At 41.6% G+C, this 23,169-nt stretch overlaps 1 protein-coding gene across 1 annotated transcript in view; it reads left to right on the top strand.

Moving 5' to 3' along the window:
- ST18 (ST18 C2H2C-type zinc finger transcription factor) overlaps positions 1-23,169 on the top strand; it is a 109,979-nt gene that overhangs the window by 23,782 nt on the left and 63,028 nt on the right. The window contains exon 5 of the mRNA XM_053559461.1: positions 17,006-17,196. Coding sequence (XP_053415436.1) covers positions 17,006-17,196 — 191 coding nt within the window. The remainder of the gene's footprint in view (positions 1-17,005; positions 17,197-23,169) is intronic.

Below are 23,169 nucleotides of genomic sequence, written 5' to 3'. Positions count from 1 at the left end.
ACCAAAGTAGGAAGCACTTGGCTATGGTAACACGTGGTCCGCCTTTGAAATGTTACTCCGGTGTGTTAGCAAGTTCTGTCAAATGATTCATGAAATGTTTTGGTGATATTGAGAAGGATAAATGGAAGTATTCCAAATATTAAATAATTCTTTTTCATATTTAGTTAATATTTATCAAAGACCTTGTGTATATCTGTAGGTTTCTAGTTTATGTTTTTTAGTTCAGGAAAAAGAAAAAAAAAAAAACAGCAGATTATTTATGGCCAAATCCCTGCATTCAGGTAAATGTCAAGAAGTGAAATTATGATAGTAATTATAAAACAGTAGTTATAAAGCAGCCACATGGTCTTTAAAAAGCCTTTTGTCTTAGTAAAGCCAGAAAACTACTATATCGCTCGTGTTACTGACGAGGTCCTGTGTCTGTGTGCGTGGGGGCGGGGGTGGTTCTGCCCCACGTGGGGCCTGTGCCTCCCAGCCCTTCTCTCCTGGGGTTGACCAGCGTGTTTATTTCTGCTCGTCTTCCACTAACTGTGACACACGTATGCACATTGAGCTCCCTCCCTGTGTGCACGCCTTGTTTTCTTCCATCTCACACACTCTTTCACTTCCCCTACTCTTCATTTGATCTTTCCCTCTGCACATTTCTGCCGGAGAGGTTGGTGCCAGAGAACAGGACATGCCTCTTATTCATTACAGTGCTGGTCAGACCTCGCGTTTCCTGATCTCCACTGAACGCCTCCTCACGTAACTCAGTTTTACTTATATGGCCCTTGTTTGGCTATTTTTGTGGGTGACTGATCCCACAACAAAGAAGCCCCATCGTTAGGTGTTGGTGTTGACTTTGAGAATAACTGAAATCGCTTTTGTTAGCAAGGCTGTGCCTGGATCTCAAATGTAAACAGGAACCCAGCGTTTGATAGGTGTGGACATAGTGCATACTAGAGATAATTTTTTTTAAGTTGTCCATGATAACCTTTCTTCTCCTCTGAGTTATCTGATAATTCACATGCACATGAGTTTAAGTACATGAATAAAATATTAATTCCCTTGGTGACTTTTTTCTCAGAGTACCTTCATAGCAGTTTTCTAAGCATTTTATAATTGCTATCACTTATTCCCTTTTTATGTTCCCATTTCAAACTGAGAGAGCTGACATGAATTTTTGAAAATTTTCCCTAGATATTGGTTCTGCCTTCTTTTCAACAATATCCATTAGAAAGTTAAAGTTATGATAGTATTAATAATGGCTGGATACTTTCCTGATAGCCCTTGTATACAAAAAATTGCATATATATAGTCTGATCATATACTAAGCCAAAATATAAAAATATAGTCTTTTTATCCTCATACGGTAGAATTTTATAGCTCTCACTCTTGTATTTTACTCTTGTTTTTTGGCGAGGACCAAGGTTCAAGCAAAAAAAAAAAAAAAAATCAGAATATTAACTACATAAAGTAAAAGAAAAACTTTGAGACCAATTCTATAAATTTATTTAGCTTGAATGGTCAAGGTGCTTCTCTTAATCATGTTTTAATTTTTTAGCAGATAATATCTATAATAAAATATAGTACTCACCAAAGATCAGCTAAGATTATGCAATGATTTTCTTTTAAATTAAGTAAGGTTGTTTTAAATATTTCTTCCTCATATACAGTAACAATTTTGGCAAGGCAAATATTTATGAACTATGTGAATATTTTTGTATTTTTCCATAATCAAAATAATTTTCTTTAATACTTGCAATCGTATAATGCTGTTTGGCAAAATAAATATAAAACTATATATATTCCATTAATTTTTATGCTGAAGAGAAATTATTTTCAAGTATTACTCAAAATAACAATGTGGCTTTAGTTTATTAATTTACTACTAAACAACAACACTAGAAAATCTCACCTTGACCCTAAATTCTCTCAAAACTCTTTCAGTACCTTGATTCTAAATTCCACATAATGTTCATCTCTTACTATACTTAATTTTCTAATGTTATCTTACTTAATATTATCAATTTCCAGTCTTTTGAGGAAATCCCCATATTCCATTAGATTGTTTTTCAAGAAGCCAGAGCCCTATTTGTACGTTATATGGCTAAAGTGTCAATATATAGTAAAGAGATTGTTCAGATCTGTAGATGATTAAAAGGAGTTTAGTAGACCTACACCATTATTTAACGAAAATACACCTTTAAGTATAAATTCTAAGAAAACTATATTTTTTTATTAGATGGTGTTTTGGATTTTGGTGTGTATTTTGTGCTTCAGTACATGATTGAATAGTTGTTGGCTGGGTGCAGTGGCTCCCACCTGTAATCCTAGCACTCTGGCAGGCCAAGGTGGGTGGATTGCTTGAGCTCTTGAGTTCGAGACCAGCCTAAGCAAAAAAGGGAGACCTTGTCTCTACTAAAAATAGAAAAAAAATGAGGCAAAAAGGATCATTTGAGCTCAAGAGTTGGAGGTTACTGTGAATTATGATGACACCATGGTACTCTAACCAGGGCGATAGCTTGAGACTCTGTCTCAAAAAAAGAAAAAAAAAAAGTTGGTTCATGTGAGGACTGATTTACCTTTAACATGACACAAGTTGTTCTGCGTTCTTGGAGAATTGAATTCGGGACTTATTAATTCATAATGACATGATCATTTAGCCAATGTTTGTGTGGACCCATTGGGATATCTTGACTCACTGGCTTGTGCTAACTTACTTCTTATCTCTTTGTTTGGCTGTCTTGCAAAGGCACACCCTCAGTGGCCAGGGGGCTGGGCACAGAAGCTCCCAAGGATCAGTGACCTCTTGCTACAAGGAGGATGGGCCCACATCACCCTCTGTGCATTTAAAAGGTGGCTTTTTGATGCATCTCCTGAAGAGAGGCAATTTCCTAGATTCTTGTTTGCACCAAAGTTCATTTTTATATGCTTACATCTGGGTGTGTTCAACTTCAATGGACATTTAATGAACACGTTACTATGACACAGGCCTTACGTTATGCAGCGGAGATACAAAAATGAACAAGAAATGATCTCTAGTCCCTTGGAGATGTTTCCAGGTTACTGGGGGCGATGACTATAACTTAGAAAGATAAGTTTTATAATCAAGGTAAATACCAAACATGGTGTTGCCATGGAAACAGTATGTTGTGACAATGTCATCAGAATAACATCCACAGAGGAGGTTGTGCTCACGTGGCACAGAGGGGCTACGGACGTTTGTTGGACACTTCTTAACTCCACCTAATATCGCCTCATCGACAAGAGGACCTGCCGTGGGCAAGTTTCCTATCATTCCTCTCCTTATCATTATAATGTGTTCTTCAAGGGCTTGATTGTTTTATGAAAAAAATTCCATGGTGGATGTTACACAATTAATTTATCATTCATAAAACTTAATCCCAATGAAATGAGAAAAAAACATCTATTAGCTGTGGCCTTATGAAAATAAAATTCTCTCCTCTTACAGGCCAATATTATCAAATAACCTAGTCAACCTCAAATAACCTAGTCAATGGAATCAGTGTTCCATGACACCAAACCAAGCATTGATAAATAGCAATAACTGATGAGAAGCTGAATTTATGCGATGAGTCATAGGAGAGGCTTAAATTATAGGTTTACTGTTGGACACACTATCACTCTGTAAACATGAATGTGGTCACAAAGTTGCTAAAACATAGGGGACAGAGGCAGCTCCTGAGTTTCAGGCATAATCTTTGCAGAATAAAAAATAGGTCCACAGTCCTCATTGCTAGAAGGAAATGTGTATGGCGGCCCAGTAACTCTCTTGGGAACCTGAAAGACTGTTTCAAATGAATGCATGGGACTGTAACTTTTCCCCAGGGCTCTGTCCTTGGATTTCTTAAAATGCAGCCTGTTTGTGTCCACTGTGCTTGGAAACAATATCTGTCGGATGTTAGGCAGGAGGGACTGGGCAGGGGGAGCTGCTGGACTGCAACGGGAGCCTGGCCCAGCTATTGAGAGCCCTGGGTCTAGACTGCTCTTCTGAGGCAGTCCTGTCCTAGCCAGGATGACGACAGGCTGCCTATGAGGACATGATCTGGGGTTAGATGCCTCTCTGGCTGAGGGTCCTTCCCAGGAATGGATTCAGAGCTCTGCCCAAAGCTCTCAGCAGGCTGCAGAGCGAGCACCCCAGTGTATAGCATGGGAGGTGTCACGGCCCGCACCTTCCCAGCCAGATCCTGCCACACTTGCTCTGTGGGCCACGCTACCGTCTGCCAGTTCTTCTGTCTATCCCCTTTGTCCTTGCCAAATGCCCTGCTGGTCTAGATAGCTTACATCCCCTCTGAGGGACCTGCACCCCGGGTCGCCATGCCCAGGTTATCTGATGCTGACCCGTTGATTTGCTGTCAAGTTTAGGCCAGAAGCAGTCAGGAGACACCCCACCAGGTCAGCTGGGGACTGTGTGTATATCTATTCCCACCTCCAGTCTGCAATAACTCCCAACCCTACTATTTCCAGGGATCACGGTCAGTCACTCTCATGGGACAGTGACTTTTTGCCTTCTCTGCCGATGTCACAGCATGAGAAACCCCAGTAGCTCAGAAAGAGTCTGAGCTTAAAGTCCCACAGGACTCCCCCACTGCACACCCCAGTGGAAGCGTTCTCCCTTTAGACACACAGAACCAGGCTGTGGAAGCTGGTTCCTGGAAGTTACGGCATACACCAAGCTACTCCAATTTCTGTATTTTAGTTTGTGGCCCTGTGTTCAACTGTCAGGACATGGGATTCTTTAGTGGTATTTGATTAAGAGTGCACACTGCCTCCCAGGAGGACGCCGTCCGGGTGGTGTCACCCCTATGCTGGCATCTCAGCTGTGCCTTCCGGGAGTCATTCTGTCACTCTGCCAGGCTGGCTGTTTCTGGGCTGTGTGGAATCATAGGATCAAATGTGTGCCCATTTTCCTAAGTTGGTCCTTGGTCCAGTGAGACATGTGAGGCTTTCTGGATGAAGCAAAGGCTCAGTGTGCCCTGGGATAGTGGTGCTAGCTGAGGTGCGGAAGGTGGGGAAGGAAAACCCACACCCAGAATATGTTCCAGTCCCAGGCAAGCTGAATTGCTGCCTCTTCTGAAATAAAGGAGTTCAGGGCCCGGTTGGCTTCCTTGGGAAGAATGCGTGTCTGGAGGGATCAACACGTGTATATTTCCTTGGTGATAGCATGGATTTGGAGCTGTGGGAGTCGCTCCCTCCAACTTGCTAAGATCCCACACGGTTGGGCCTATCCAGGCCTCCATCCCTGTCACTACTGCCACATCATCTGTGACCCTGCTGCGTCAGTCCCAGGAAGGCTGAAATCAGAGGCTCAGCAGCTCCAGCTGGCCGTGCTGTGCTGCCTTCCTGGTGCCTGATGCCTCTTCCTGGTGTGTGCGCTCTGGCAAGATTAAAACCATCACGCTTCTTCCTAACTCTCAAAAATCCACCCCCACTTCCCTTCCTCAGACGTGCTTGTCCAGGATCTTCCAGCTGAGCCATCCACCTCCTATCCCCCCTGACTAGCTGGGCTGTTCACTCTGCCCATGGACCCAGGTGGTTCTTGACATTGGCCCCTTTTCTCTATATACAAAGTGGGAAACCAGATGCACTCCTGTCCTTCCCTGCAGCTCTTCCCTGGGGAAGATTTCTTCTCTCTGCTCCTTTCAGAGCCACCCTTAAGTGGTGACCTGCAGGCCATCTTCAGATTGCACTCAGATGCTGAGCCAACCCTTTTACAAACTAAGTTGGTCCTTTTTCTTCTCCTCCAGCTGGTGTCCAGGAGCCCACAGGCCTCATGGGTGGCAGCTGAGGGTGAGGTACACAGTGAGGAGGCCGTGGGGGTCCGGGTTGCCGGGCAGCCTGCTTGTGCCTCTAGACTTGCTGCGGCCTAATCCTGGACCTTCCATCCTATGATCAATTGCTTCTAGACCTGCTGGAGATCATGAATCGGTGGATCTAACAGAGTCCAGTTCATAATGGTCAGCTCCCATCTCATGGCCAGGGATTCTACCTCAATTAGGGCTGTTTTCCTGCTATTTAATTCTGTGCTACAACTGACACATGGGTCTGCACTGTGATTCTCCTGTTAGGCCTTGCCATGAATTCCACTGGCATCTTTTCCGACTGCAGATACCTCTACCCAAACCAATGGTGTTACCAAGCAACAGGTCTGCCTGTGGTGCAGCCAATCAAAGCCAGTCACGCACCCCACCCCCCATCTCTCAATGCCTGGGTCAGAGCAGAATTCCCTGTGTGGGCTATGCTGTCCCCTGAACCTAAAATGACTAACTTGGCATTGTGCTTCCTTCTCAGTGGTGGGAAGTGCAGGATGCAGTAATTCATTCTTTGTTATAGACGAGCACATGCCAGGATGCCCAGACTCCTGAGCCCCTAAGCCCTGCACTGATCTGACGTGCCCTGAACCTCTATGGGATTTATCTTCCACCTCCTCAATGCAGATGTGTTTTTAAAAGGCTCTAAAACATTTTCCCCTTCTTACTTATCTGTTTCCCTTGGTATGATTTTTTTTTTTTTGTAGAAACAGGGTCTCATTCTGTCACAGAGGCTGGAGTTCAGTGGCTGGGCCATGGCTCCCTGTAGCCTCAAACTCCTGGGCTCAAGTGATCCTCCTGACTCAGCCTCCTAAGTAGCTGGGACCACAGGTGCACCATTATACCCATTTTTTTTTTTTTTTTTTTTTTTTTTTTCAGAGACAGGGTCTCACTATGTTGCCCAGGCTGGTCTCAAACTTTTGGCCTCCAGTGATCCTCCTGCCTTGGCTTCCCATAGGGCTAGGATTATAGGTGTGGGCCACCGTGCCTGGCCAGTCAACATCATTTATAACTGTGAAGGTCTGTGGGATAGCCAGATTATCCAGATTTCCTCCCACTACGCGTGACACAGAGCAGCAGAGTTAGCAGAGCCTTCAGCAAGATTGTGGCTCCTTGAGGGAATGTAGTCCTGCCCTCTCCTTGACTTTGGGACTTCTGATTTCTAGAACTTTAATAAATTTGCATTGTTCTAAGCATGGGAAACAAAAAGATTGTCACTCCTTTCCTTATCGTCGGAACACAAGCTGCTTATGCTTGTACTTCCTCCAGAGAAGGAAAAGGATGTATTTCCCAGGTCGGGACTGCAACGCATGTATTCGAGGCTGGTTAATTCCTAAAACAAAGATCCCACATTTTGGCACAGCAGCTATGGTTGGAATCATGACCTGTTGGAGTTTGTGGTGGTCCACTGTCAACATCTAGCCTCAGCCGTCTGGGTTCTGCAATGTGAATTAAATGGAAAAATGACAGGGACCACCAGCCATGCATCCTCCAAGTTTTAAGAGGATGCCCAACAAGGGCATCCCTTATCTGAAGTGCTGAGGACCAGCAATGTTTGGGAGCTTGAATGTTTTTGGATTTTGGAATATTTGCATGTACATAATGAGGTATCTGGGGAATGGGACCCAAGTTTAAATGTGAAGTTCATGTATTTCTCATATGCACCACACACATGTGGCCTGAAGGTAATTGTAGGTGATATTTTGAGTGATTTAACCGGTGCATGAAGCACGGTTCTGACAGCACGGTGTGGGGTCAGCTGTGAGACTGTCCACTGTGGCATCACGTCAGGGCTCACAAAGTTCATATTTTGGGATCTTTGCCCTTCCCTCCAGAATATAATGTTTGGGATCTACCATTTTAGTGATGTGAAAGGAGAAGTTTTAGAGGATTCTGCTACGGATTCCACTTTTTTAGCTCTTACCCTACCAAAGAGCCACTATATATCTACACATGCAGAGACTGGGGTACAGCCATAGGCAGCTGCTTGGATCCAGGACCCCCAGTGGTCCAGGGCTCTAGTTACGACATGCCCCCACTTTCTCCCACTGTATCAAAGGGCCACGATGAAGCTTCTGTCCCTCCGTATCAACTCAGACTCTGCGTGCAGCAATCCCTGAAATGCTGTGCAGTATTTCTTCCCAAGGTGGTTGTTCTCCAAGTAAATGGTCACAAGTCCTTATGGGAAGGGATGGGGGGACATCACCATGTGCCCTTGACCTGGTGCTGCAGAGGCCTTCCTCAAGGGGACATGGCTTCTCTTTCAGTCACTGGGTTCTGAGTTGGAGAACTGCCTCAGTCCCAGATAATTGGCACAAGATCATGATTTTTTTTATTGGGGTGGATTTCCTAGCCGAGGTAAGGTATCCATTCTAGAGTGCCCACTTTTCTGAACCTTTTGATTCCTTCTTTATCCTCCGCGGTGGCAGTTCTGGAACTTCTGACTAGTGTGAGCCATTGCTTTTTCTGGGTTTCCGATCTGGTACCATGTTAGTCCATCTCCCAGAGTCCTCGGGTGTTAAATCCTGTAACATGGAAGATGCTTCTGCACTTCCCCCTGGCCAAGCTGCTCCTGCATCCCTTTGATCCTGCACCGGAATCCAGCCTGTTCTTCACTCCTCCAGCTCGCGCCAGGGGCTGCCTGGGTCCTGCCACTCCTCTGGCACACACACCCTTTCACCCTCACCAGCCGGGTGATGCCGTGTGTTGCCCTTGGTTACTGTTTCTGGGTGAGGAGGGAAGAAGGAAGCGTGTATATAGTCTTGAAAAACAGAAACCTCTGCCTCATCGTCAACATGAAATAGAGAGAAGGGGACAGCTTCTGGGGTTCAGGCATCCACACCACTTAAGATTCAATTTTTTTTTATACTGTATCAGCCTGACGCCACCCTGATATCAGGTGTTGTAAACATTGGAAATGTAATACGCTCCAGGTTGAACGCCTGATCTCTCCCAAATCCAAATCCTGCTTCTTCAAGTCTTTCCCATCTCAGCAATGGCAGCCACATGGTTCCAATTCTTAACCCAGAAACGTAGCCATCGTCTTTGAGCCTTCGCTTTCTTTTATATCCCACATCTAGTCTCTCGGTAACTCCACTTTGCTTCCTCTTCCAAATGTGTTCAGAATCTGATCACTTCTGAACACCCCACGGGTGCAGCCACAGACCAAGTCACACACTTCTCTCATCTGCATTATCTTAGTAACCTCTTGACCACCCTCTTTGTTTCCAACCTCACTACGAGAGCCTTTTGTCAACACAGAGCCGGGGTGATCCTCCTGACATACAAATCAGCACGTGTCACTCTGTCAAAACACTGCAAAGTCTCCACGTCTCACTAAGAGCTTGAGTCTCTAAAATGGTCTGTAATTCTTAGCATAATTGGGTTCTATTATTTCCCTCACCTTGTCTCCGTTGCGCCCTCCCTCACTCACTGCAGCCACGCCCTGAGACCTGCCGAGCGCAGCCCTGCCTCAGGGCCTTTGCACCTGCTGCTTTCTCTCCCCTTACTCCTTCACCTCTTTACTAAACTGTCATCTTCTGAATGGGGCTTTTCCTGACCATTCTATCTGAAACTCCTACCCTTTGTTAGCAAACACCCCTTATTCTACTTATTTTCAAACATTCTATGTATTTTGCCAGTTTAAAATTTTTTTCTTTCTCTCAAATAAAACTCTAAGAAGAGAGACTTTCTTTTCAATTTTCTTCAATGCTATATTCCTAGAATTTAGAACGCTGCTAAATAAATACTTAATCAGCATTAACTTCATATTTATTGAATAAGCAAATGAATATCTCTAAAGGCATCTAAACTGGAAATATAGTACTATCGATATAAATTAATTTTGCAGGATGATTGTTGAGTTTGATTTTACATGGAAATATGCAAAAGGAATGAAAAGTCAATTGTGTTGATTAATAATCACTATTCTAAGCATAAATTGCATTTGTTTTAGACAGGCAGTGTGGAAATTGAAGTCAACTCAGATATGGTTCTTTACTTTAAATAATTTAAGTATAGCGTCATTTTGCCAAATGTGCATATGGGTACCACTAGAGAACATTTGCGAAACAAATTCTCAATGAAAAATAAAAAAAGTCAAAATCATTTTCACCTCTTTTTAATCCTGCCTCATCTTGAATTTAGTGTAAGAAAAATCGCTGTCCTCTGCTAGGTCAAAAGAAATTTTCTCCACCATTATCATAAATAATGGTCTGTTATTCTTTAAGGAAAATGAAGGATTATAATTCTAAACCAAATAAAGTTCATCAGTTGGCTTTAATTCTTACAAAGTGAGACTGATAATTTGAAAGGTTTTTATGTTCTTCTGCCATTGGCTGTGTTTGCTCGCTGAATTCAATCATGATATCTTTATTAAATCATTCAACATTGAATTAAGTCCTTAAATCATTGAATAGCATGGTAGAGCTAGTTTGAAGGTAATATTAAATAAGAATTAATAGGCAAAATTTAGGTCCAGCCTGGTTCAAATCAGGCTTTGATTAATGACTGTCATGACACCGGAGAGTGATGGGGAGGGTGATTGGTGGGACCACACCTATGGTGCATGTTACAAAGGTACATGTGAAACTTAACTAAATGTAGTATATAAATGTCTTAACACAATAACTAAGAAAATACCATGAAGGCTATGTTAATCAGTTTGATGAAAATATTTCAAACTGTATATAAAACCAGCACGTTGTACCCCATGACTGCATTAATGTACATAGCTATGATTTAATAAAAAAAAAAAAGAAGAAGAAGAAAGAAAGAAAGAAAAAAAGAATTCAGCAGCTAACACATGTAAAATGATTCAGAACACTCCCTGGCACATTGTGAATCTTATTGATTATCGTTAGCTCTACTGGGTTAAGGACTTACCCTTGAAGTCAGAACCTTCAACCTTGCATCTATCAATACTTTTAGCAATCAAAAAATTTTTCAGCTCACATGGACTGAACTTGATACCAGGCAGCAGATGGACCTATTAATATTCTTTTATGTTAAAATGTTTTATTGTGGCGTAACAAATGTACAGAAAAATGTGCAGACTGTGTGTGTACAGCCTTATGAGTTTTTAGTAGTTGAACACACCCAGGAAACCGTCTCCCAGACCTAGAAACAGACTTACCAGCATTCTAGAAGTCCCTGCCCACCTCCCACAGTCTCCACCCTCCACCAGTAGGCCAGAACCTGACTCCTCCCACATGGGTTGGTGGTGCTGGTTTTGGACTTTTGTCCTGTTTTTCTGTCTGGATTCCTTCATTCAGTGACATGTTTATGGAATTCATCAGCATTACTTGTGGCAACAGTTGGTCAGTTGGTTTCTCTCTTAGTTATTGTGTTAAGACATTTCTATTCTACACCTAGTGAATTTCACATGTATCCTTAAGTACCATAGTTTTATGATAAACTTTGACGCACAAGACTGTAAGTCTTCCAACTTTGTTGTTATTTTTTATTCTTTTAAGATGGTCTTTGCTGTGCTTATTTTTTTTTCTATATCCAAGAAATTGTAGAATTAACTTGTTAATTTCTAAAACAAACAAAAAAAATCTTCTGGAGGTTTTAATAGGGATTGTATTGAATCTAATAGATAAAATTGTAGAGAATTCAAATCTTGCTATACCTAATCTTTTATTCCATGATCATTTTACATCTCTTCATTTATTTAGGACTCAAACTTTTTTGAGGGGGGTCCTCAAACTTTTTAAACAGGGGGCCAGTTCACTGTCCCTCAGACCATTGGAGGGCCGGACTATAGTTTAAAAAAAACATATGAACAAATTCCTATGCACACTGCACATATCTTATTTTGAAGTAAAAAAACAAAATGGGAACAAAAACAATCACACCGCCTCATGTGGCCCGTGGGCTGTAGTTTGAGGACCCCTGATTAGGTCTTAATTAATTTTCTCTGTCTTCCTTATAATGTATAGGTTTTACACATCCAACAGATTTATCCCTAGGTATTTCATATTTCTAGCTATTGTAATTTTTTATTTTCTAATTATTTATTGCTAGTTTATGTAAGTCCAATTAATTATGGAATAATGAATGTGCTAAATTTACTTATTTTAAAATTGTACCTGTAGATTCTTTTGGACTTTCCTCAAACACAATTTTGCCTCTCCAAATAATAAGAGTTCAATATTTTTTCTTTTTTCAATCATCGTACTTTTGTCTTTTTTCTGTCAATCTTCTTAGTCTTTATTCAAATTCACACTTATCAGCCTCTTTCAATGAGCCTGTGATGTTCTGCCTAATTAGAAGAAATCAGTGGGAATACCTGCTCTGAATTTTCCATGAAAACATTGGAGCATGTAAATGTTTTCCTTGAACTCAGGAGTTCATAATCTCCATTTATTTCTCTATTTAATTCTTTCGGGGATGTGCTCACAGAATATATCCGTTGTTGAACCTTCATTTAAAAAAATGTGCTTCTCATGTGAAACTTAGTAAATGTAGAATATAAATGTCTCAACACAATAACTAAGAAAATGCCAGGAAGGCTATGCTATGTTAACCAGTGTGATGAGAATATGTCAAATGGTCTATAAAACCAGTGTATGGTGCCTCATGGTTGCATTAATGTACACAGCTTTGATTTATTAATAAATACATTAAAAAATAAAAATAAATAAATAAAAAATAAATGTGTACATAAAAGGTCAATGAATTTGACTTCTATACTCTCTTCCAGAACTGAATTTACTATTAATCTAATTAGGGTTTGCCTCAATGATTTTTCGGAAATAATTTCAGTCATAAGTTGTCATCAAGGGAAATACCATTTCAAATTAGAATTCAGTTTTCTAAATGGAAGCATTTGTCAAATATGTAACCAAAAAGTTTCTCTCAGGTAAAAAAAATACAGATCCTTTAAATATATTTTAATAAAATTGAAACCTGAAATATGGCATTGAAAAATATTTGGTGCATTGATAAATTTCCTGGGGGAACTCTGGACGTTTAAAGCAACAGTTTGATTGAATAGAACAATAAATGCAGGGCTGAGCGTATTTTTCCTCTTTCTTTCTCATCTACTAGAAAAATATAGATAATAGAGCTCATTTATTTCCTTAACATTTCAGAGCTCCGCAGATGGGAAAACACAACCCAGTGGAAATGATTTCTGGCAACCTTGAGAAGATATGTTAGCATTTTGTGGCATTTCTCAGTGACATGTAAAGCATGGCTTTCCCTCATTGCAGTGTCACAGTGAAGTGTCACAATAAAGCCAAAATAGTGTGCCCTCAGGGAAAACCAGAAAAAGGGACCATTTTCCATGCAAACACAAAGGGTAATATTTATTCTAAAGCCTTTCATTTTAGCTCCAAATGCTGCCTGGGCCGTGGGTACTTTCCAATGGAGAAATACACAGAATGTGAGATTTAAAGGAACTTTTATGTATAAATCTAATTCAAGATATGTAAATATAAATAATATGTTAAAAAATGAAATGCATTTATGGACATACACGCATGCGTACATCTGGGTAGTGCACGGGGGAGTGTGGGATGCTGTGAAGGGATGGTGTTAGACCGTGTTGGTGGAGCCCGGAGAACCTGGACCGGGAGTCAGAACAGGTCTGTCTTTACTTAAGAGAGATTATCTCTTTTATCCACAGAATATGTGATAGAGAAAGTATTATCCCTATGTAGTAGATGAAGAATTTGTTGTTCCAAAATGGTAAACTCCCTTGTGGCAGATTACATAGCTAGTATGACTTATGTGATTTCATTTATCTTCTTATCAGATACAAAAGCTAATTGTAAGCTAAATCTGCATTTCGATAGAATCTCTTTTGTGATATTCTGTCCATCCTACACTTGGGAAGTTACTATTTGAACCATCTCATGACTGTCACTCTGTTGCTCCAGGCTGTGGACATTTCGGGGAGGGGAGTCTTGGTTATGTTTTGCACCCTGTTTTTCATTGCTCGACGTCTTCTGCAGATAGAATGAATGTTTTTTATATCCCCACCCAAATCATCCAACTCCCTGTAGCAGGCAGTTTCCTTCTAGTTACAGAGGACACCGCTTTACCCAGGTTCTAATTCAATGGATTGTCAAATGCATCCAGAAATTACCTCGACTATCTCAATCTGACAACACGGAAGACAGGGCATGAGCTTTGGGCCCAGTAGACTTGGATTCAAATGTTGGCCTCACCAATTCCCAATTATGTGATTTTGGAAATGTTACTTGCCTTTATGAGTAAATGTGGATGATAATATTATAATAGCAAGATACAGTTTGTAAAGATTTTACAGTTAATGAGAATTTGGCCCCGTTCATCACCCCAATTACCAAAGAAAGAAATGACATTTTCCTGGCTGAAATCCCTTATTTAACAAGCCCTGCCACCTCAGGTCTCATGGATCAAGGCTCCCTGGTGCCAGCAAACCTCTTCCTTCTCTCTTTCTTTTTAATTTTACTGTGGTAAGAACTTTGAACAAGGCCAGGTGCAGCGACTCATGCCTGTAATCCTAGCACTCTGGAAGGCTGAGGCAGGTAGATGCCCCGAGCTCAGGAGTTTGAGACTAGCCTGAGCAAGAGCGAGACCCTGATGTACTAAAAATAGAAAAACTAGCCAGCTATGGTGTTGGGTGCCTGTAGCCCCAGCTACTCGCCTTGTTAAGAGGCGAGAGGTTGGCTTAAGACCAAGGGTTGCTTTGAGCTATAATGCCAAGGAACTCTAGCCAGGGTGACAGAGTGAGACTCTGCCTCAAAAAGCAACAACAACAAAAACAAAAACACACATTTAACATGAGAGCTACCACCGTAGCAAATATTTAAGTCCGCAACTCACTATTGGGTGAGTGTTCTGCCGCAGACCTCTAGAGCTCACTTGTCTTGCTTGACTGACACTGTCCCTGGTGGTTAGTACCTCCTCATTTCTCTCTCCCCAAACCCATGGCAAACAGGATTCCATTCTTTGCTTCTATGAATTTGACCATTTGAGAGCCCTCATATAGCAGAATCACACAGTACTTGTTTTTCTGTATCTGGCTTATTTCACTTAGAATAATGTCCTCAAGTTTCCTGTGTGTTTTTCCTACTGGTTCAAGGTTGCACAGTGTTTCACCCCATGTGCACCTTACATTTGTTTTATCAGTTCATCTGTTCACAGACATTTAGGTTGTTTTCACTTCTTGGCTATTGTGAATGATACTGCCATGAACATAGAAAACAGCACCAAGGGTCCTTAAAAATAAAACAACCACATGAACCAGCAAGAAGAGTTGAAATCAGGATCCAGACAAATCTTCATTTCAATGCAATTTTTCAGCCTCTTTCCCAATACCAGCATTGGACTTCAATCACCGTGGCTTTTAGAATCCACTTTCTTTCCCTGTTTTAATATCCGAAAGACGTAGGAGCCACTCCTATTTTCTACAAATCTTCTTGGTTCTTTATAATGACCTAGTGATCTTATGTATGTTCTCAGGATATTTTTTTTCTTTTGTGGAAATTCATTTGATTTAGGAGACTTAAGCTCCTTTAGGAAATTTGAACTTTCTTCACATCATTAGGAAATTTATCTCCCTTTGATATGTTTCTTCTGCCCCTCCGGAGCCAGTCTCCTTTGATAAAGAAGCACAAGGGTGATTTGCTGCTGGGCTGGCTGTCCTCACATCCCAGCCTGTGGTGGGGACCAGCAGGCTCAGCCTGTGCAGGATCTTGTGTCCCGCACAGTCCTCGGTAAACGCCGTTCCTGCTCTGGTAGTGGCCAGTCGTATTCTCTTGAACTCCATTCTTCTGTATAGGGTCACAGCAAATGTGGGCTCATCAGAGAAATTTGATGAAAACGTAATAGTTGATTTAGAAACTTCACTCTCCTCTAATCTATCAGAATGATTTGCTGTTTTTCAACTTTTACTCTTTCTTGAGAGATTTCTAACTCTTAAATTATCTCTCCTTCCAGAAGCTTTTGTTTTTCCCAGCATAATGACACTTCCCCCCCCCCACCTTGGAAGGTTTTTAATCTACTCCTCTAAATGCAAGAGCTCCCAAATGATTATACCCAAATCATTTTCATAACCAAGTAACCGTCTTTGCCTTGATGTTTGCAAGAGAACAACCAAAGACCTCTGTGTAGTAACATTACTGAGAATTGTATCTTGTTACTCTGAGTCTAGAACTTTCTCCTCTGGATCTTTTCATCTAAAGCTCCATCATTTTTCAAGAGCACCTTAATAACTATCTCTCATCTAGCTGGGGATTGCAACGGGCACCTGCCATCCCAGTTACTTGGGAGCCTTAGGCAAGAAGATTGCTTAGCTCTGACACCAGGGAACTCTACCAGGGTGACTAAGACGCTCTCAAAAAAATAAATAAAAATTTAAAAAGCTCTTATTGCCTGTTAGCTAACCCTCTGATTTCCATGGATCTTGTTAAGAGAATGTCTGCCTTAGCACCACACCTGGAGCAACGTGCAGTAATTCTGAGTGAGCTACATGGAGGAAATCTACTTTGAAAGGGCTTCCCTCAGGAGCATTTCCAAACAGGAGTGAAGATAAAGTGTTGTCCATGTTTTGTGAAATCCAATCTTATTTCTGTTCCTTTTATTTTGTTCTGGGTGCCAAATGAGGGAGAATGAGAAGGCCGAACATCGCGGAGCATCTTCCCACTTTCTTTTGGTTTGGGGGACTGGAGATTGTTTGACTGAATGTTTGTGGATTGCCCCTTGCCCTGTGCTTTTCAAGTCAAAACCTTAGATGTGTGACATTTCAAGTTTGAGCGGCAGAGATAAGCAGTTTCAGTAGCACACAACTATTTGAAAAACCGTGTAATTTATCCATACTGGATGGAATTTTTTTTTTTTTTATGGTATCTGGTGGTGTATTTTTCACATTAGCTGTTTCTTAGGATTAGCAAAGCAGGGCAAATCTTGTTTCATCCCTCCCTGGGTATGCAGGGTAGTGCCAAGCAAAGCACAGATTAACATATGCTTACTCAGGATTAAGGATGATTTTTTTTTAAACTCTTCTGATAGGCAGTAAAATAGAATCCACACAGTTCAATGGATTCCACAGATGGGCTGTTTTTGTTAACCCCAACAACTAACCCTAAACCTCTAGTCCTGAGTTGCCAAAGGCTTTGGGTTTGACTCCCTGAAAGTAAAACGTCAAACAGCAGCAAATGCGAGTTTACTGTGCTCTTAATGTGCCTCAATCACTGCAGCGCTGCGTGTGGTTGCTCCACGGCAAAGAAGAGGAGAGCTGAGGAGCAGGCCTTGGGGGTCCCGGTCAACAAGAGGAAATCCCTGCTGATGAAGCCCCGACACTACAGCCCCAGCACAGACTGCCAAGAAGACAGTGGGGACAGGACCGAGGAGGACAGCCTCATGGAGACACAAGATCACTCCGCTGCAGGTAGCAAAGAGCAGGGCCCAGGCCTCACCCAGCCCCCAACACCCAGGACTCAGTCTTAGCATAGAATGTACGGTTTGTGTGGGTATAAAAATACATGTGAATGTGAAGGCAAAACCAAACATTTATATATAATACTTTGTCTTCTTAATAGGATGGATGTCAAATTCTTTTTTTTTTATTCTAACATATTAACTTTTTTTTTTTTATTGTTGGGGATTCATTGAGGGTACAATAAGCCAGGTTACACTGATTGCAATTGTTAGGTAAAGTCCCTCCTGCAATCATATCTTGCCCCCATAAAGTGTGACACACACCAAGGCCCCACCTCCCTCCCTCCGTCCCTCTTTCTGTTTCCCCCCCCATAACCTTAATTGTCATTAATTGTCCTCATATCAAAATTGAGTACATGGGATTCATGTTTCTCCATTCTTGTGATGCTTTCCTAAGAATAATGTCTTCCACTTCCATCCAGGTTAATACGAAGGATGTAAAGTCTCCATTTTTTTTAATGGCTGAATAGTACTCCATGGTATACATATACCACAGCTTGTTAATCCATTCCTGGGTTGGTGGGCATTTAGGCTCTTTCCACATTTTGGCGATTGTAAATTGAGCTGCAATAAACAGTCTAATACAAGTGTCCTTATGATAAAAGGATTTTTTCCTTCTGGGTAGATGCCCAGTAATGGGATTGCAGGATCAAATGGGAGGTCTAGCTTGAGTGCTTTGAGGGTTCTCCATACTTCCTTCCAGAAAGGTTGTACTAGTTTGCAGTCCCACCAGCAGTGTAAAAGTGTTCCTTTCTCTCCACATCCACGCCAGCATCTGCAGTTTTGAGATTTTGTGATGTGGGCCATTCTCACTGGGGTTAGATGATATCTCAGGGTTGTTTTGATTTGCATGTCAAATTCTTAAAAGAACCCTTTCAATTCAAGGTCATATTTAAACATGATGACACCTTTTCAATGATCAAATTCTATATAATGTTTATTAGGGATTATGAGATATACCTATATAAAATATTTATATACACATATCTAGAACATTTATTTTTTGTCTTATCAATATATGTAGTATTACCCCAGAAAATATAATTGATATTAACAGTGAGGACCAGTACAAATGGTCTGTGTTCTTAATATTTTAGCAGTTTTTGAATAAATGTTTATAGCAATAAACTACAGAAGCAACCTAAAGTTGTCAGACTAGTGTCTCCTTCAGTGGAGAAATGATTTATGATCCAAAGTGTATCACTATGCCCATTATTTCCAAATACATCGTTTAAATTTCCCTTTAGGTACACATTATATTTCATTGCTTCAATTCTTCACTTATTCATCAAACACCTTTTACATGCTAAGTGAACTATAATTACGATTTTGAAAGTTTAGGATTCATTTCTCTCCCCCTGACAGTTATTCTCATTAGTACCTGGTAGTCCCATGTATCTCGGAGATGGAATATCTCTAATCACTTTGTGCATGAGGCTGAAGTTGAGGAACATGCAAGAAAATCTTGAAAATCATGAAAAAAATTAAGATCTAAAGCTTGTTTTAGTAGAAAATGAAATTAGTTATATGTTCTACTAAACATTTTTCCCGAACGTGAGTTTTTTTTAAATCAAAATATACTTGTGGCAGGCGCCTGTGGTCCCAGCTACTCGGGAAGCTGAGGCAAGAGCATCACCTAAGCCCAAGAGCTGGAGATTGCTGTGAGCTGTGACGCCACAGGCACTCTACCGAGGGCGACCTAGTGAGACTCTGTCTCTAAAAAAAAAAAAATCAAAATATACTAAATAGATGCTTATTTGAAAAGAAGTATTTACTATACAAACAAAAGGCAATGAGATTCTTAAATCATAAATATTTATGATGTACAGAATGACAGTTAACAAACAGTATTAGTAGAAAAGATGTAAAAGCTCACGGAGCACAAACCCCAGGTAAGAATCATCTCAAGTGATTGTGGCTCAGAAGTAGTCTGAGATTCCACAGTTAGAACAAGGTTGTATTCTGATTTGAATGTGTTTAAGTAAATTTTCTGGCTTTTCTGTATTTAGCATGTGATTTAAAGTATGACTTCTCTTGAAATTATAATAATCCTTGACTTTTTTGGTTTGCCTTGAGCTGGTCAGTTTTATTTCTTGATTCGTGAAAATTACAGGTTGAGTCTAGTATTTGGCAAAGTCCTTGAATCACTGTGGTTGTGTATAATGTATCTAGCTGGTATTACTAGCAAAATAGTTAAGAACATGGGTGTGAAAAAAAAAGAAAAAAAAGAACATGGGTGTGGTTTTGGATCAACACATTCTTGTAAGCGCAGTGAGGTGGAGATAGCTCACTGAGCTACCACCTTCTAGGGTGGTTTGTTGATCACTGGACGGTTAGTATTAACCAAGTTGAAGACAATGTCCAAATATGCCCCAGTTAAACATTCAGCTATAAGCACTGGTGGGCATCCATTTGCAGATTCATAAACAGATTAACTACCTTTATATTTAATATTTGAACTACTACCATGAATAATGAATATGCTGAAATTACAAAAGTAGTGATCATTATTTTTGAGTTATATATATATATTTTTTTTTTTTGCAGTTTTTGGCTGAGGCTGAGTTTGAACCCGCCACCTTCAGCATATGGGGCCAGCACCCTACTCCTTTGAGCCAAAGGCGCTGCCCATAGTTCTTAATGTATTTTAGGAACATAAATTATTTCCTATAATCCATACAATGCCACACGTGTGTATGATCATGGTCACAGTTTTACATATAAGATCACTAAAGAGATTTAATGCTGACAGTAATGCAGCTTGTAGGCATTGGAAGGGAGATAATTAGGAAACAATTGGAAGGACAACAAAGTAATTACTTCCCAGCTAACCATGCACAATCCTGCCCTAACCCCCTTTAGAGAGCAAAGTGGACAAGGTTCCTACAACATCAGACCATGAAGTCACATAATTTCCTAAACTGGCAGATCCTCTTGCTAGTCAAAAGAGGAAAGATTCTAAGTTGCTTTCAGCCCTCTGAACAAGTTACCCTCCACCTCCATGCCCTGGAGGAAAAAGAGCTGAGTCAATGCTAAGCCCAGCATAGAGCTTTTCATCTAGCCCCTCATTTACTCCAGGTACCCCAAGGTCTTGTACCTGCCCTGATGCGTGCCCAATACTATCATCAGTGGTATTGATGCGCAGGTGGTAAAGTGCCCATGAAGGCTGAAGTCATGAGCCTGAATCTTGTGAAGTTTTTATTCCTTTTTATGGCATAAACTATGTCTATACCCTTAACCTGCTGTCTTTCAAAGAGATGCAGGTGGGTGTTGGGGGGGCAGAAGAGAATGTGGACAAAAGCAGGCAGATATATCTTCTTCACTGGGAAGATGAGCTTGCAAGATGAGTGCCGGCTTTCCCGGCACCGACAGGAAAATGGGTGTCACCTGGAAGTGAGCATAAGTGAGCCAAGCTGCGGGGAACCCAGCAACACGGACACGCCCTCATGATTTGGGAAAATCTGTCACAGACGTAGAAATTCTAGGGCTGAGATGCTACTTTTAACACGTATTATCTCTCAACAAATAGCAAATGAAGCATAAGCCACTCCAATTTTAGGACTTTGAAAGATGAATTCATTTTTCTAGGGCGTTCATTCCCAGTAAAATTTACATATTCAAATAAGCCTGGAAAGCTAATTTACCTATAAAAGTAACCTAGCTAGCTACCAAAACAGAACTGAAATCCCATTTAATAAAATCCAGTGATACTAAAGGAGTCAAACTCACATGTGTTGTGATTTTCAGAGGCTTTTTAAAGACGTTTTGATGCAGAACAGCTGCCATATATGTGAGAATCATTAGAGCACACTTATGGGATTACCAAACAACTCAGGGACCTTCCTTGAAAGTAAAAAACCAATATAATTGTATCAGGCAACAGCATTTTTTTTCTTGGTGCACAAGAAAAGCACTCCAGCTGAGCCCCCCCACCCCCACCCCGAGTGGAGACAGGTCTGTATCCACTGACTGGCTATCTCTGACTATGAGCATCTTACAGCCCCCGGGAGTTGACCCTAGAAGTTTTCTGACCTATTATCTTTGTAGTAGCAAGAAAGTTAAGGTCCAATTATTTTCTAGTTTTGTTGTCTTGTTTGTCTTTACGTCTTTTTAGTTGTACTTTGAGACTCATTATTTTTCCTCATTGAAAGTTAGCTGACAATTGCAGTCTAGTATCTTCATATAAATTCATTCTTGAAAATATCCAAACTTGGGAAAATAATGAGCTCACAGCATTCTTAGCAGCTACTCCTGTGTGCGCCATGCCGTGGCATCTGTGGTGTCAGATCTGCAGTGACAGGGCACAGAGAGATGAGCACGTGGCCCGTGGCCCGTGGCCACGGGGGCTGGGCCTTGGCACTCCCCAGGCCCACATGGACACCTGGTCTTGAGCAAGCCCTCAGCTCTCTGGACCTGTAGCTTTTCTTCTGTGAAATGGAGCAGCAAGCACCTATCTTGTAGTCACTGTGAAGATCACAAGAAATGAAGAACTGAACCCCATGCTCGGAACATGGTCCTAGAAAGGAGGGTTGGCTCATGTAGCCATTGGGCCATTGGATTAGCCTCGTTTTGTAAACCAGGGCCCAGGCTCAGAAGACACAGGGCCTGTCCCGGGCAGTGCAGAGCCCGCAGCAGGACCCGTCCCCGGACCTCCCTGCCGCAGGCTGTGCATTGTGCGCTGACTCCAGTTTTCAAAGGCAGGAGTGGCCGCCGTGCACCAGGATGGGGGCAGCGGAGCCGAGCCTTTTCAATTCTGTGCGCTCTGCCCCGCCTTTGGGGTCAGTTTTAGTAATTATTCTAAATGAACGACAGGCCCACCTCATGGATGCAAAGGCTCTGCGGATCCCCTGCCGCTACAATCTTCTGAAGTAGTGTCTGGGGCAGGGAAGAGAGCCGCTATTCACTGAACCCTGGCTGCCCGTTCCTGTGGGACCCTCAGTTTTTGCCCAAGGCTGTACTGTCTTCCTCATGGTGCCAGGGGAGACACCATGCTAGGACAGGTGAAGCAGCCTGAGTGAGCGCAGAGAGTGCCTCGGGATCAGAATCCACGCCCAGGCCCAGGGCCACAGCCAGGCTCCTTCTGTTACTACAGCGACAGTGGCTCAGAGGAAGTCACCGGTCTCCAGGGCAGATAAAAGCACACTAGCCTGAGGAAACATGGTCAGCCCATCCCAGATCTGGGAGAAACAAGTGCCCCATCACCGACCTGTCAGCTCGTAAAGCGAACTCAACTTTTTCCTTTTGACTCCAGTGAGAGCTGGGGAGGGGAGAATGCGGGAAGTTGGTTTGCAGGTTTGCGGACCCTTCCCTGGAAACTAGAGTGAGCGCTGCACGGTGGCACCTCTGTCGGCAGGGCCCCTCTTTTTCTGAAGAATAATTAATAAATATTTTCTTTTAGCATATAACAAACAGTTGAACCAAACAATTATGTAAACTGGAAATGACCCAAAACGCTGGCAGTTGGCAGAGGCACAGTGAAGCGCATTGTCGTGCACATGTGCGTTTTTGTCACTCCCGCCTCTCTGGTGATCTGCACTTAATAGGAATATTTTAAACTATGTAGCTAAGCAACAGAGGTAATTGTTGCTTTCTAGAGCTTTTGTTAGCACTCTAACACAGCCCAAATATGCATAATTAGGTATAATGTCTATAAATCATTATCGTACACATGTGGGTAGTTAAGTGGAGGGAGAGAATAGTTCAATGAATCGAGCATATTCACTGAAAATGCTTTTTATTTGTTTTCTGTAGTTCATAATACTTTAAAATTATCATAACCCTTTACACTTTCTCTTAATAGCCAACCGTGATATTGAGAGAAACTTCATTTGCATTTTAGACTATGTTTAATATATTATTTAAACCTGGAGTTTCCTCTGATACGAATTCGGGAGAGGCGAGGCCATCCTATGTGCTTGTTTAT

This window comes from Nycticebus coucang, chromosome 13, assembly GCF_027406575.1.
Source record: "Nycticebus coucang isolate mNycCou1 chromosome 13, mNycCou1.pri, whole genome shotgun sequence".
Lineage (NCBI taxonomy): Eukaryota > Metazoa > Chordata > Mammalia > Primates > Lorisidae > Nycticebus > Nycticebus coucang.
This window is presented reverse-complemented; position numbering and strand designations above follow the sequence as displayed.